The sequence below is a fragment of the Drosophila yakuba genome, chromosome 2R (assembly GCF_016746365.2).
Source record: "Drosophila yakuba strain Tai18E2 chromosome 2R, Prin_Dyak_Tai18E2_2.1, whole genome shotgun sequence".
In the NCBI taxonomy this organism is placed as follows: Eukaryota; Metazoa; Arthropoda; class Insecta; order Diptera; family Drosophilidae; genus Drosophila; species Drosophila yakuba.
The window spans coordinates 15,425,966-15,437,381 of record NC_052528.2 but is presented as its reverse complement, the minus strand read 5'-3'; the positions used below and the strand labels follow the sequence as shown (position 1 = coordinate 15,437,381).

The following is an 11,416-nucleotide window of genomic DNA, read 5'->3' as shown; positions in this document are numbered from 1 at the left end:
AGTCAGAGTTTTAACCTTCATGGAAACTTTACAAAAGTGAAGATTCAATACCTCGCTTTATTTGGGCTCATTAAATTTAAAAAAGTTAAAGATTCAATTCAACCATTAGGCAAAAATAAAGCTTAATTTATGGCATCCTAATAAACTTGATTCCTATTCGAACATTTACATTTCCATGTTGCATGTTGACCTGTGAATTATGGAACTGCTTATCGACCCAAAAATATTTCATTACCATTAAAGCCAACGTCCAACGATATCAAATTTCGCCACAAAAATAAACGCCATAACAGCGAAAACATGTTTCATGGAAATGCGAAATTTTCATTAAACCTCAAAAATTGATGGGCTGAGAAATAGGAAAATAGCATCGCAATTATGCAGCAGGACTTGACAGGAATAGAAGCGACAGGCCGGGTCAGCCGAGGACACAGTTTAGCACCTAGCTATGACCATAAAAATTTGTAATTTTCCCCAACACATATTTCCTTTTTGGCAACCGTCCAAAGTATGCAGCGTGAAAAGAAAGAGGGCCAAAAAAAAAATTGTGTTCAGGCCGTAAATAACCAAAGTAAACAACGCGACAAGCGGTTTGGCGGAGAAGGAGGTCGCTGGCAAAAGAGCAGACAAAGTCCCGGCCGCAAAAGCCAAAACTCACTGCGAATGTGAATGTGAATATTCTTGGAATTTTCATTTGTTGTCTACAGTTGCATGGGGTTGCATAGTTAGGAATGTCTTTTCTCCAAATAACAAAAAAAAAAAAACAGAAAAAAAACTATAGCCAAACCAAACCAAACCATTGCAAACTAAAACCCCATTCCCTGCCACTGTCAACGCAATTTGTCGCTTTGTGTTGCTCCTGCCGCTGCAGTTGTCGCTTCATTTTTGCAACAAAAGTGTTGCAAAATATGTTGACAGGAAATGTTATGCGAATTTCACTGCGTACAAAATGAAATTTACGTGAAACTTTACGCTGTGTGTGCACTTAGTTGTGCCGGAAAAGCTTTGGTGGCCGGCCTTTAAAATTTTGTAAAAGTATATAATTGCCAATTCAAATCAATCGCTGGGCTGGCGATGCTCAATGCAAGTTGATTCACTTCCGAGTTTTGAGACTCAATTAAATGCACGACAGACAGATCGCATACCCATCGGGCTCATATTGTATCCAGTAACCAGTTGCCCGCAATTAATTAGCTAACTAGATACAGATAAGCTAGTTGCCATAAATTACCCGCCAGCCGGTCTGTATAAAATTCAGAACCGCCTTTCTGCGGGTAACAGTTTATCGTGAGGTGCTACTGTGCTAGGAAAACCCATGTCCATATTTATCTTGAAGCAGATTCTGCGAATATTTAGATAATGTTCAGGGTAGGGCTACTATGCATCTTGGCCTGCAGCGTGGTCTCTATACAGGTAATCAATCCTGAGAACAGTTCCAAATGGCAGTTATTGGAAAGTATGATTTTTAATATAGAGTTTCTCACTGCTGGAGGAAACTTACGTGTCGGATTGTCTGGCCAGCAATAACATCAGCCATGCTGAGTTCCAAGAACTGATAGATCGCAGCTCCGAAGAGGATGATATCGAGAACACGGAGTGGAGATACAAATGTTTAATCCACTGCCTAGCGGAGAAGGGAAGTTTGCTGGACTCCAATGGCTATTTGGATGTGGAACGAATCGATCAACTTGAACCCGTGAGCGATGAACTGCGAGCGATACTCTACGACTGCAAGAAAGTCTACGATCAGGAGGAAGACTTGTGCGAATATGCGTTTAGGATGGTGATTTGTGTTACGGATAGCTTCGAGAGCGATGAAGTCACCGAAGCGATGAAAAATACGAACAAATTAAACGAATAATCGAGCGAAAACTGGTCAAGCAACTTAAACGCAATTGTTTAAGGCCAGTGGGAAATTCACATTCAACTGTTTAGTTTCATTTCTACAATGTTCATCTACAGACTTGTATTTATTACGCCTCTGATATTGTTGCTCAGCTTGGCTAAGGTGGGATTGATATTTACATATATTTTTGCCTAAGCTTTTGGCTTATTTGTAACCAATTTTATAGGCTCGCCACCCCTTTGACATATTTCATTGGAATTGGAAAGACTTTCAGGAGTGTCTACAAGTTAATAATATTACAATAGGGGAATATGAGAAATACGCGCGACTCGAGACTCTGGATTATCTGCTCAACGAAAAAGTCGACTTGAGGTACAAGTGCAATATTAAATGCCAGCTAGAAAGAGATTCAACGAAATGGTTGAATGCCCAAGGTAAAATGGATTTAGACTTGATGAATACCACCATTGAGGCTTCGAAATCCATTACCAAATGCATGAAGAAGGCTTCCGAAGAACCTTGTGCCTACAGTTTTAGACTGGTGATGTGTGCATTTAAAGCCGGCCATCCCGTGATTGATTCGGAATAAGTGTCAATTATTTACTATAAATATGTGGAAACAAGCAAATTACTACTATTTTCACACATAACTCACAAGAATGTGTCTATTTGAAACGAATGATTTGTAGAGTTTATAGACTAACCAAAATTAAATGGCAATTGTTATTAGAGCTCTGTTAACTCAACGAGTAATTAGCTTTAAGTGAAACAAAAAATTTTCGCATAATTTAAATGATCTTAAATTATGTGTACATAAAACCGAGGAATAATATTGACGCTTGCCCAACTAATTATTGATTTATTATCTCAAAAAAATATATATACACATGTATAATGAACATAAAAACAGGTCTTTCAACTTGTTGCAATTGTTTTAAATAAGTGGGAAAACCGATCTGAATCAGTTCAGTCTGAAGCTAACAATGTTCATCACTAGACTTGCTATTTTTGTGCTTCTTATCGTTTCGATTAGTCAAGCAAGGGTTAGATACACAAACTAAATATTAATCGATTTAAACATTAAATACCTTTTAGGAAAACCAACCCTTTGACTTCTTCGAAGGAACCTATGGCGATTTTACTGATTGTCTAAGAATCAATAACATTACCATTGGGGAGTATGAAAAGTTTGACGACAGCAATAATTTGGATAATGTCCTTAGGGAAAATGTCGAACTGAAGTACAAATGCAACATCAAGTGTCAACTGGAAAGAGAGCCAACCAAATGGCTGAATGCTCGGGGTGAATTCGATCTGAAGGCAATGAAAGCAACCAGTAAGGCAGCGGAATCGATATCAAAGTGCATGGAAAAGGCTCCCAAGGAATCCTGCGCCTACGTCTATAAATTGGTAATATGTGCATTTAAGGCTGGACATCCCGTCATCAAATTCGAATCATATGATCACATACCAGAGGAAACCGCAGAACCTGCAGCAGAACATCAGGATTATCTCGATGATTTGGATACCCTCGATTTATAAATAACAAAACAGTGTCACCATAGTCACTCCCATATATAATATTAATTTGCGGGCTTATTAGCATAATTGATTAAAATTCCACGAGGCGTGCCGCAGGGCGCTGAAATCAAATCAAACCGATACGAATGGAATTCAATTAATTGCTTTGACCTGAAAACACGCAGCAGGTTAACACATAACAATAATAATTGATTCGTTGCAAATCAGGTAGGTTTCTTACAATCTGATGATAGCATGAGTAGAATCTTGCCATAATTCTCAGCACCTGCCTCCGATTTGTGTGTGTGTTTGTGCGATATTTTTTTTGTCGTTGCCGAGCAGGAAAAAACATTTTCCCCCACACAATGCGATTCCGTTACAGTTTTCCACGGGGCGTATGAGTGTTTATTTGTGTGCGACTTTTTGTCGCTTTCCTTTGTGCCGGCAGGCGAATGCAACGGAAGTTGTCATGTTGCATTGTTGCAGCTGCTGTTGATGCCGCTGCCATTGTTATTTCGTGAGTATGAGGCTTCGGGGGCTTCGGGGATCGGGGATCAGGGCTAGGCATGGCCTGAAAGAAAAGACGAACGTGCAACGCCCACACACTTGACTGGTCCGCTCTGCCACCTCTCGGCTTTCGATTGTCAGCTCAACTTAACGCCCGTCGCCGAGGGGCGTGGCACATTAGTGGCAACAGCACGGCGATACAGCAGCAACAACAACAACAACAACAAAAATGCGAAAATAAAGCGGAGAACAGAAAAACCAGCGAATACATGATTGTCAACACGCACACTCCCAACGACCGGGGCAGCGACAACACGGCGTATGAGTAATATGTCTGGCTGCCTCGCTGGCGGTGCTGCCTGCACCATGTCAACATGCAAAACAACAATGGGGCGGAAGTGCATTGTAAACGTACCGAAAGCGAACACTGCGCCCCCAAAATTGCCACCCATATATACCGCCTGGAATTCCCACCTCTCGATGGGTTAGTGCAATTATAATTTGGTAAATCGACGGAAGTTCGGATAAACATACGCAAAACGTTCGCCAGCTCTGGCCGACAAGGATGAAAAAGATGAACATGGTTCAAGCCGCAGGCCAATGAGTTGTTGCCTTGATGGTGGAAACACCTGAAAATATTTGGTAGAAACTTGTACTTGTATATATAAAAACATAGGAAAATACTTAAAATTAAGTGAAAATGTTTCGACTATATATGAAACTTAACATCTCTGAGCTTGAGTATAACGTCTGATATAATGGTGGTAAAAACGTGTCAAAATGTATCTTTATCATTTACCATTTAAAATACATTTTAACTTTTTTCTACATACAAGTACTTTCTCAATTGTTCTTTTCCGTCTTTAGTTTACAAAAATATATCCTATGGCCATATTTTTGAGATCCTATCAATAGCAGTTGCTGCTTAAAGTTGAGACCCCACCCCCACATGCTCGCCGTGCAAAAAGCAATCTAATCATACCCACAACCCCCAGCACACCAGCACACATGCCAGAAATTAAATTCAACGGGCAAACTTACACTGTGCTGCATACTTCAGCAACTGCCAATAAAGTGCTTGGCGTGAAGCAGCACAGCGAAAAAAGCACTGGAAAAACAGCGAGGAAAACTTATACTACCTCTTCTCTGCCTTCAGCTTATGCCGCGCTACACTTGCTGTTGCTTCGAATGCGCTTATCAAAAGACACACACGGCACTGACATGCATCCAAAAAAAAAAAAAAATTTGAAGGGGGCGAGGGGGATTCGAATGGAGTGGGAGTGGAAAAGCAAAGAGTCGGAAAGGCGACGAAGCGGGGCGCTTAAGTTTTCCACTTCTTTCTTTTTTTTTAGCTGCGTCTTTACGTTGGGGGAAAGCGGGTAAGGACCCTTTGCAAGTTCTGCATATGACTGCAGACACGTCTTGAAGACCCCGCAACACTCATCCCCAACCCTTCTTACTAAAGTGAAGGGTGTAGGTGTGCGAGTGTAAGTTGATTTATGCCACTTTATATACTCAGCATGCGTATGGGTATCCGTACACATAAAGAAAAAAAACCCATCTAACATGATATTGCAAATAGTTATTATGTTGTATAATACAGAAAAAGCCTTAGATTTTCCATCAAATATGTGAAATAAATTATTATTACTTTTAAATAATCTATAAAGATTCTACTTAGAAGCATAAGTAGAAAGATATTTGAACAGCATACTTTCATACACCTTAATATTTTATTTAAAATTTAAATACTTTTCAAATCCACATTACATCTTTCTTCGAGTCAGCCCTATATATTTCTTTCAGTGTCGGTTTGAGGGCGAGTGTGTGCACACGCTGCATAAATGATTTATGGGCAACTCTCGCGACAGTTTCGTTTCGCTTTCGTTTGCAGAGTGCAACAAAGGAGCCGCGGAGACGCAGATAGCCAGAATGGAAACTGTCGCATAATAAATAATTATAATTGTATTTTTCTTTCCGTCTTCCCGGTTGGTTTTGCGCGGCTCTTTGTCTTTTGGCTTTATCCTCGTAGGTGCCACGCGCATTAATAAACTTTATAAATATTTAAGTTGAGTGGAGCGTTGAGGTGACAGTGAGTGGAAGTGCGGGTAATTGAAACCGCCGCAGATGTTGCCCAGATCTCTTCCGAGGTCGGACTGCTGATAATGGGTCAATAGAGAAGAGAGGGGCCAATCTGAAGAGAATCCGTATATTTCGACCGCTTTCCCTTGGGCCGGGTAAATGCTTGGCAAACTCGATAGTGGGTCAAAGAGACAACGGAGGAACAGCCCAACTTCCGGCAACTTCAAAGTTTGAGCTTCCTGCTAAGCCACCCAAAAATCGTAGCTTCCTCAGTTGGCCTTTTTCTGTATTGTCATGAAAGCGAAATGCGCCGACAGGAAACGGGAAGTGCGGCTCATGCAACATTTATGAAGGGTCCACACTCCAGGCCCCCCTTAAGAGAAGGACAAAAACTAACAATGGATCGCCCCCGAAACAAAAAGATACAGCAGAGAAGTTGACGCGTAAAAATTGTCACAAAGTGTAAATAGAAAATGAAATTGAAATGCCTCGCCCGAGATTTAATTAAATTTCTGCCCGCTCGACGAGACAAACAACGAGTGGCCAAAAATTGCCCACAAATACCCAGCACACATAGACTCGTAAATAAAAATAAAATTTGTGTATGCACTTGTGTGTGTGTGTGTGTGTGTGTGTTGGCCTGGTATAAATATTTAAAAAATCTTCGCACATAAATAATTTCATTTAAATTGCATACATAATTTGCAGTAGGCAAATCGGTAAATATTTCAATATCATCGGCTATGAAAAGGATTTTCTCCACACTGACTGTGCCAATCAACAAACAACTTTTGTTTGACGACTTTGAATGCATCCATCTCGGCCAACAAACGAATTTCTTGTGCCATCGAAGTTTGTATTTTCTGTCATTGAATGCTGATATCAAATGAATTCGTTTATTTGTTAAATTTGATTTCTCGAGTATTAAATTCTAAGAAAATCTGGTCGAACAAGTACGAAAGCTAGCAGTAAAAGTACGTGCAGTAAAATATAAAATAAATATGTGGAGAATGTGAAAGTAGAAAGCTACGACCAGGATGTTTAAATAAAATCTATATGTTCGTTTATTGTATTCAATTTGTAGTTACCATATTGCATAAAAATTGAGAAAAACTGTTCGATGGTGTTTAGTATTCTTATACAGTATTCGGAAACGAAAATTAATTCAAACTATTGACTGCGTTCAGCGTCTAACTTAAATATGCCTTTTGAACGAAGCTTGATAAATTGAGCAATCCGTTTCTATGAATTTAATATGCTTGCGGCCTCGCCACGGGCACGGAATATTAAATAAAAACCAATAAACGTTAAAAGCCTTTGCAGTGGGCTGTGGGCTGGGGGCCGTGGCCATAAGCCACCTGCCAAACCAGGTCGACCAAAACCACGGTCCTCCACCGATGGTGCCCAACCACCCTACCACCTCCCCCTCCTTCCTCGATGTACCGATTCCCCTTCGAGACTGGCCATGCGCCCGATTAAATGCATTTAAATGTGTTTTCATCATAATTATGCATATGCAAACATGACTCGACCAGTGGCCACTCTATCGTTGAATATATATATCCTCCCTGCTCATTCGACTGCCTATAGCGACCATGGCCATTGGCATATGTCCTGGGTTTTCCGGCAGCTTAAGTGCTTTAATGGCTTTAATTATGTTGCATGCAATTATTGTCCATGTCCCGGCAAGAATGATCTTCATCATCGGCTTAATAATGATGCCGTTCGTGCTGCTGTTCGGAAGCTCCACGCCACGACCAAAATGCAGCAAAAATTATATAATTAATATATGAAAAGCGAAATGGATGAAGCTCCTCAATTCCGCCACCACCACCAGACCACCACACCATCCCCACACCACCATCGTTTTCGCCCTGATGTACGTTTATGTAGGAAGAGGAAAGCAGATGCTGCGCGCTTTGCTTTTGAGCATAAAATTCAATCGCTAAATTATGCAAATATTCCGCAACTGCGACAATCGGTTGGCGCACGTTACGTATACGCAATGGCGGACGGATGAGTGTGGTTGTTTGCATGCGTAAAGAGGTCGCCGAGTTCATCGATGACGATTTTACTGCAATTCCGCTTCCGCTAACCGATTTTTGGCGCAGATGCAAGAAAGGCCCAAAAAACCGAGGGAATGAGGTGTGCATATATATAGACGTACAATGCCAGCGGAGTCCAACTCAACAACAAGAACGAAAACACAAAAAATGTTGCCCTTTTCTTTGGAACTTTATACCCTTTACCACAGAAGTACAATGGTATATACCCATGCAATATATAGTAAAGCTGTTGAAAAGCATGCTGTAAACATAATTGAATATCCAGTTAAAAAAAAAAATAATTGCATACTTTTAAGCATATTGAACTCGACGAAGAGTAATGGGTATTGGTTCGTTGAAAGCTGTTGAGGATACCATTTTTTTGGCGATTTTTTTCGCCACCTCCCCGTTTTGCGTAGCCGTCAGTTTTTGGGGTCGCCCAGCAATTTTATTTCGGCGACGTGACAAACGCAATCAGCGTCAGTCATATGTGTAAAAATGTTTTCCGCTTTACGCGTCTATCTGCGTTTTCCATGGAAATTGCATGGCCTAAAGTACGCAGTCATCAGCCAGGGGAAATAACTTCAACTTTGGTGACCAAAAGAGTGTCCTTAACTGTAACTGTTAACTGGTAACCACCTTGACTAGCCCCGATCCGGTGCCCCTCATTAGGTTTGCCATTCATCCGAAACCTAATTTGCAGCACGCCAAACTAACAAAAAATCCATTTACTCTTTGCCTCCATTTGCTACTGCTGCTTTTGCTTTTGCCACGCAGAAACTATTTTCAAGTCCTGGCTTTTTGGACTGCCTGCCATTTGGCCGCAGGAGTCGCACATTGAGTTAATTAAAGTTGTACATGGTAGGCGCAATCAAGATGAGAACAAAAAACACATGTGGCCGTCTCAGTGTGTGTGTGTGGATGTGAATGTGTGTGCTAGTGTGTGCATGTGAGTGTGCGTGTGTGTGGGCAAGGGAAAAGGCCAAAACAAATTGCCAAAGTCAGAGAAGCAACGTAGAACTTTTTTTGAGGGCTGAGAGCAAATGGCAATTTATAAAATCCTTTGAAGTGTCGAAAATCAGTAATTGTAGTCAAAGTGCAAATTGATTGCCCGCCTCTCTCCCTCACTCACTCCCTCTCTCTCTCTATTACCACTCTTTCTCTCTTTCTATCCCTCTGACACACACTTACACATGTATACGTCCTCCCTCTCGCTCCCTCTCGAGCCGAAAAATCAGTGTGGCAGACATGTTTTATTGAGTGTAATTTGTAGTTGCAAATTAATGGCCGCACTTCACTTTTAATTAAAATGCATCAAGAAGAGAACTAGAACAAGGCAGCCAAGGGACAGCATGAAAAAGTGTGCGATTGTTTGGCCCAAGAACAAAATTAGCTTTTAATAAAATTCCCTGGCTGGCTACATATGGAATAAAAGGTTCGGGTTACTTTGTTTTTAGCTCATGAAGAATAAACAAAGTAATATATTTTCGAAGATTTTTCTCTTTTAATGGATTTAAAGAACCTAACAGAAAGTGTACAAGTTTATATAAATTCACTTACATAATGCACCATAAAATGTAATAGTATTTAATATCATTCTGAGGAAACTAACACAAGGATTTCACACAGGGAAGTGTCGTGAGTAGAAACCCCGTTTTCAATCTATTTAAAGGACCTCCGTTCGATATCTGAGTCGCTTCAACTTTTCCAAGATTCCCGCGAGAACGCCTGCACTTAATTCCGACCACGTCAATTTCCCTTCATCAACTCCTTTGACGCCTGTTGCACGAACGGGCCGTTAAAGGATGCAACTGCGTCGAAGTTTTGAATAAATTTTCGCCATTTGCCGCCGGCAACAGCGGGAACAACAAGGCATCTCGATTGTGCTCTTTCCAACGCCGCAAGGACGCGGATGCCGATGCGGATGGGGATGCGGATGGTGGCGTGGCATCATCAATTTTGGTTTTCGAGACTCATCAATAAAACATAACAGCAGCAAATGGAGACACATGCGACAATGCACATGCTGGAGTCCAAGGGATATGGATACTGATGCGTCAAGGACCCGGCTCTTGATTCCCTCTGCAGCTGCTGCAAGTGCTCAGATAAAAGCTTCGCCCCTTGATTTGGTCAACAAGTTTTGCCTTTCTGCTACAAAAAAAAGGTCTGTTGAAATTTTTAGTTTCACTGAATATATTTCGAAGAGGCCTTTTCCTAACAGGTGAGTTTTTCCGTTAGGAAACCATTTTCCTGGCCCAGAAACCATTTAACATTTTTGTCACTATCTCACGGATCTGACTTCGCATATGACCTCCTTCAGTTTGCTAACGTATGTTTGTTGGCACTTGGCAACGTTAAATGGTGATCCAATTCAATTTTCCAACACAATATTACTTTAAGCCCACATTCAAGGAAATTAAATGCTGCAAAAATGTGTACTTCTAAAATACAGCAATCCTACTTCAAGGGAAGCAACTTAAATTGATTTACAGAGTCTATAAATATAATACATGCAAGCGAGTGTTGGGTATTTAAAGAAAAACCTGGCAATCAAAAGGATGATCTCCTTCACACCCTTAGGTCAAACCAACCATCTTGTCCCTGTTCCAGAAACATTGGCCTCCGCCCAGAAAACTTTCTTGACTCTAAGCAGCGGAATTGTATCTTTATTTCCACTCGTGCTTTATATCTCAGTCCATGATGATGTTCACTATGGGTATGTGCATCAGCTTAACGACGAATCCAATCAAACCCATGATTAGGAATCCCACGCCAATGGCAAGGCTAATGCGCTGGAACTCCCGACGATCTGGTTTTGAGCAGCGCTTGTAGAACCGCAGCGAGTTCTTATAGAAATGCGAGGACGGAAGCAATAGGCTCAGCATATCCTTAATCTGGTGCCTGATGCCTTTCACAGATTTGCACCCCAAATCGGGTAAGAATTTGAAGATACCCCTGGCGATTAAATAGATGAGCTGAAAGCTGAGGTAGTATCTTATAGCATAGCTACCTCTTGGCATTTTTAATCTTGTATCTGCGGCGACGAGAAAGTATTTGCTCCATTTTAAGATTCGCTTGTTTTGTGCCTGACATCGTTTGTCCGAGCGTTCGAACTAATTCGAAAGGCCTGTTGAGATCGACTTGAAATTCAGTCCTAATCATTGGCAGCTGTTGTGCCGAACATAGCCGCCAGCATTGTTAGCACATGCAAAATGTGTAGCAACTTGAAATGGAAAATACTGCCCGGTTTACACACATAATCAAACTTTACGCAAATTGTTTGCCAGCTCTGGACGCACACACAAGGACGAACATTTTCGACTAGTTTTCCTACTCCAACTGAACAGACAGAGAGATTGTCTGTCGAGAAGTAGGAGTAAGTGGGTGGTGGGTGGTGGATGGGAACTTAAATGCT

At 41.2% G+C, this 11,416-nt stretch overlaps 4 protein-coding genes across 4 annotated transcripts; 3 read left to right on the top strand and 1 right to left on the bottom strand.

Annotated features, from left to right (window-relative positions):
• Positions 1–1,262: 1,262 nt before the first annotated feature.
• On the top strand, positions 1,263–1,927 carry LOC6530805 (general odorant-binding protein 57c). Its single transcript, XM_002091652.4, has 2 exons — positions 1,263–1,413; positions 1,475–1,927. Exons 1-2 carry the CDS (start codon positions 1,360–1,362, stop codon positions 1,859–1,861), a joined length of 441 nt encoding a protein of 146 aa, XP_002091688.1. The 5' UTR covers positions 1,263–1,359; the 3' UTR covers positions 1,862–1,927.
• LOC6530804 (general odorant-binding protein 57b) lies at positions 1,875–2,697 on the top strand. The gene is made up of 2 exons (XM_002091651.4): positions 1,875–2,008; positions 2,073–2,697. The coding sequence occupies exons 1-2, from the start codon at positions 1,949–1,951 to the stop codon at positions 2,433–2,435; spliced, it is 423 nt and encodes a 140-aa protein (XP_002091687.1). The 5' UTR covers positions 1,875–1,948; the 3' UTR covers positions 2,436–2,697.
• Positions 2,698–2,786: 89 nt separating this feature from the next.
• Positions 2,787–3,508, top strand: LOC6530803 (general odorant-binding protein 57a). The gene is made up of 2 exons (XM_002091650.3): positions 2,787–2,889; positions 2,942–3,508. The coding sequence occupies exons 1-2, from the start codon at positions 2,830–2,832 to the stop codon at positions 3,386–3,388; spliced, it is 507 nt and encodes a 168-aa protein (XP_002091686.1). The 5' UTR covers positions 2,787–2,829; the 3' UTR covers positions 3,389–3,508.
• Positions 3,509–10,647: 7,139 nt separating this feature from the next.
• LOC6530802 (protein transport protein Sec61 subunit gamma) lies at positions 10,648–11,158 on the bottom strand. The gene is made up of 2 exons (XM_002091649.4): positions 11,012–11,158; positions 10,648–10,956 (listed from the first exon to the last, which is right to left on the bottom strand). The coding sequence occupies exons 1-2, from the start codon at positions 11,092–11,094 to the stop codon at positions 10,692–10,694; spliced, it is 348 nt and encodes a 115-aa protein (XP_002091685.2). The 5' UTR covers positions 11,095–11,158; the 3' UTR covers positions 10,648–10,691.
• Positions 11,159–11,416: the final 258 nt, after the last annotated feature.

Coding starts and splice junctions, on each gene's coding strand:
- LOC6530803 (XM_002091650.3), top strand. CDS start 2,830: ATGTTCATCACTAGACTTGCTATTTTTGTGCTTCTTATCGTTTCGATT. Junction 2,890..2,941: donor TTTCGATTAGTCAAGCAAGG/GTTAGATACACA, acceptor AATACCTTTTAG/GAAAACCAACCCTTTGACTT.
- LOC6530804 (XM_002091651.4), top strand. CDS start 1,949: ATGTTCATCTACAGACTTGTATTTATTACGCCTCTGATATTGTTGCTC. Junction 2,009..2,072: donor TGTTGCTCAGCTTGGCTAAG/GTGGGATTGATA, acceptor CCAATTTTATAG/GCTCGCCACCCCTTTGACAT.
- LOC6530802 (XM_002091649.4), bottom strand. CDS start 11,094: ATGTCAGGCACAAAACAAGCGAATCTTAAAATGGAGCAAATACTTTCT. Junction 10,957..11,011: donor AAGATTAAAAATGCCAAGAG/GTAGCTATGCTA, acceptor TTTAATCGCCAG/GGGTATCTTCAAATTCTTAC.
- LOC6530805 (XM_002091652.4), top strand. CDS start 1,360: ATGTTCAGGGTAGGGCTACTATGCATCTTGGCCTGCAGCGTGGTCTCT. Junction 1,414..1,474: donor GCAGCGTGGTCTCTATACAG/GTAATCAATCCT, acceptor TTTTTAATATAG/AGTTTCTCACTGCTGGAGGA.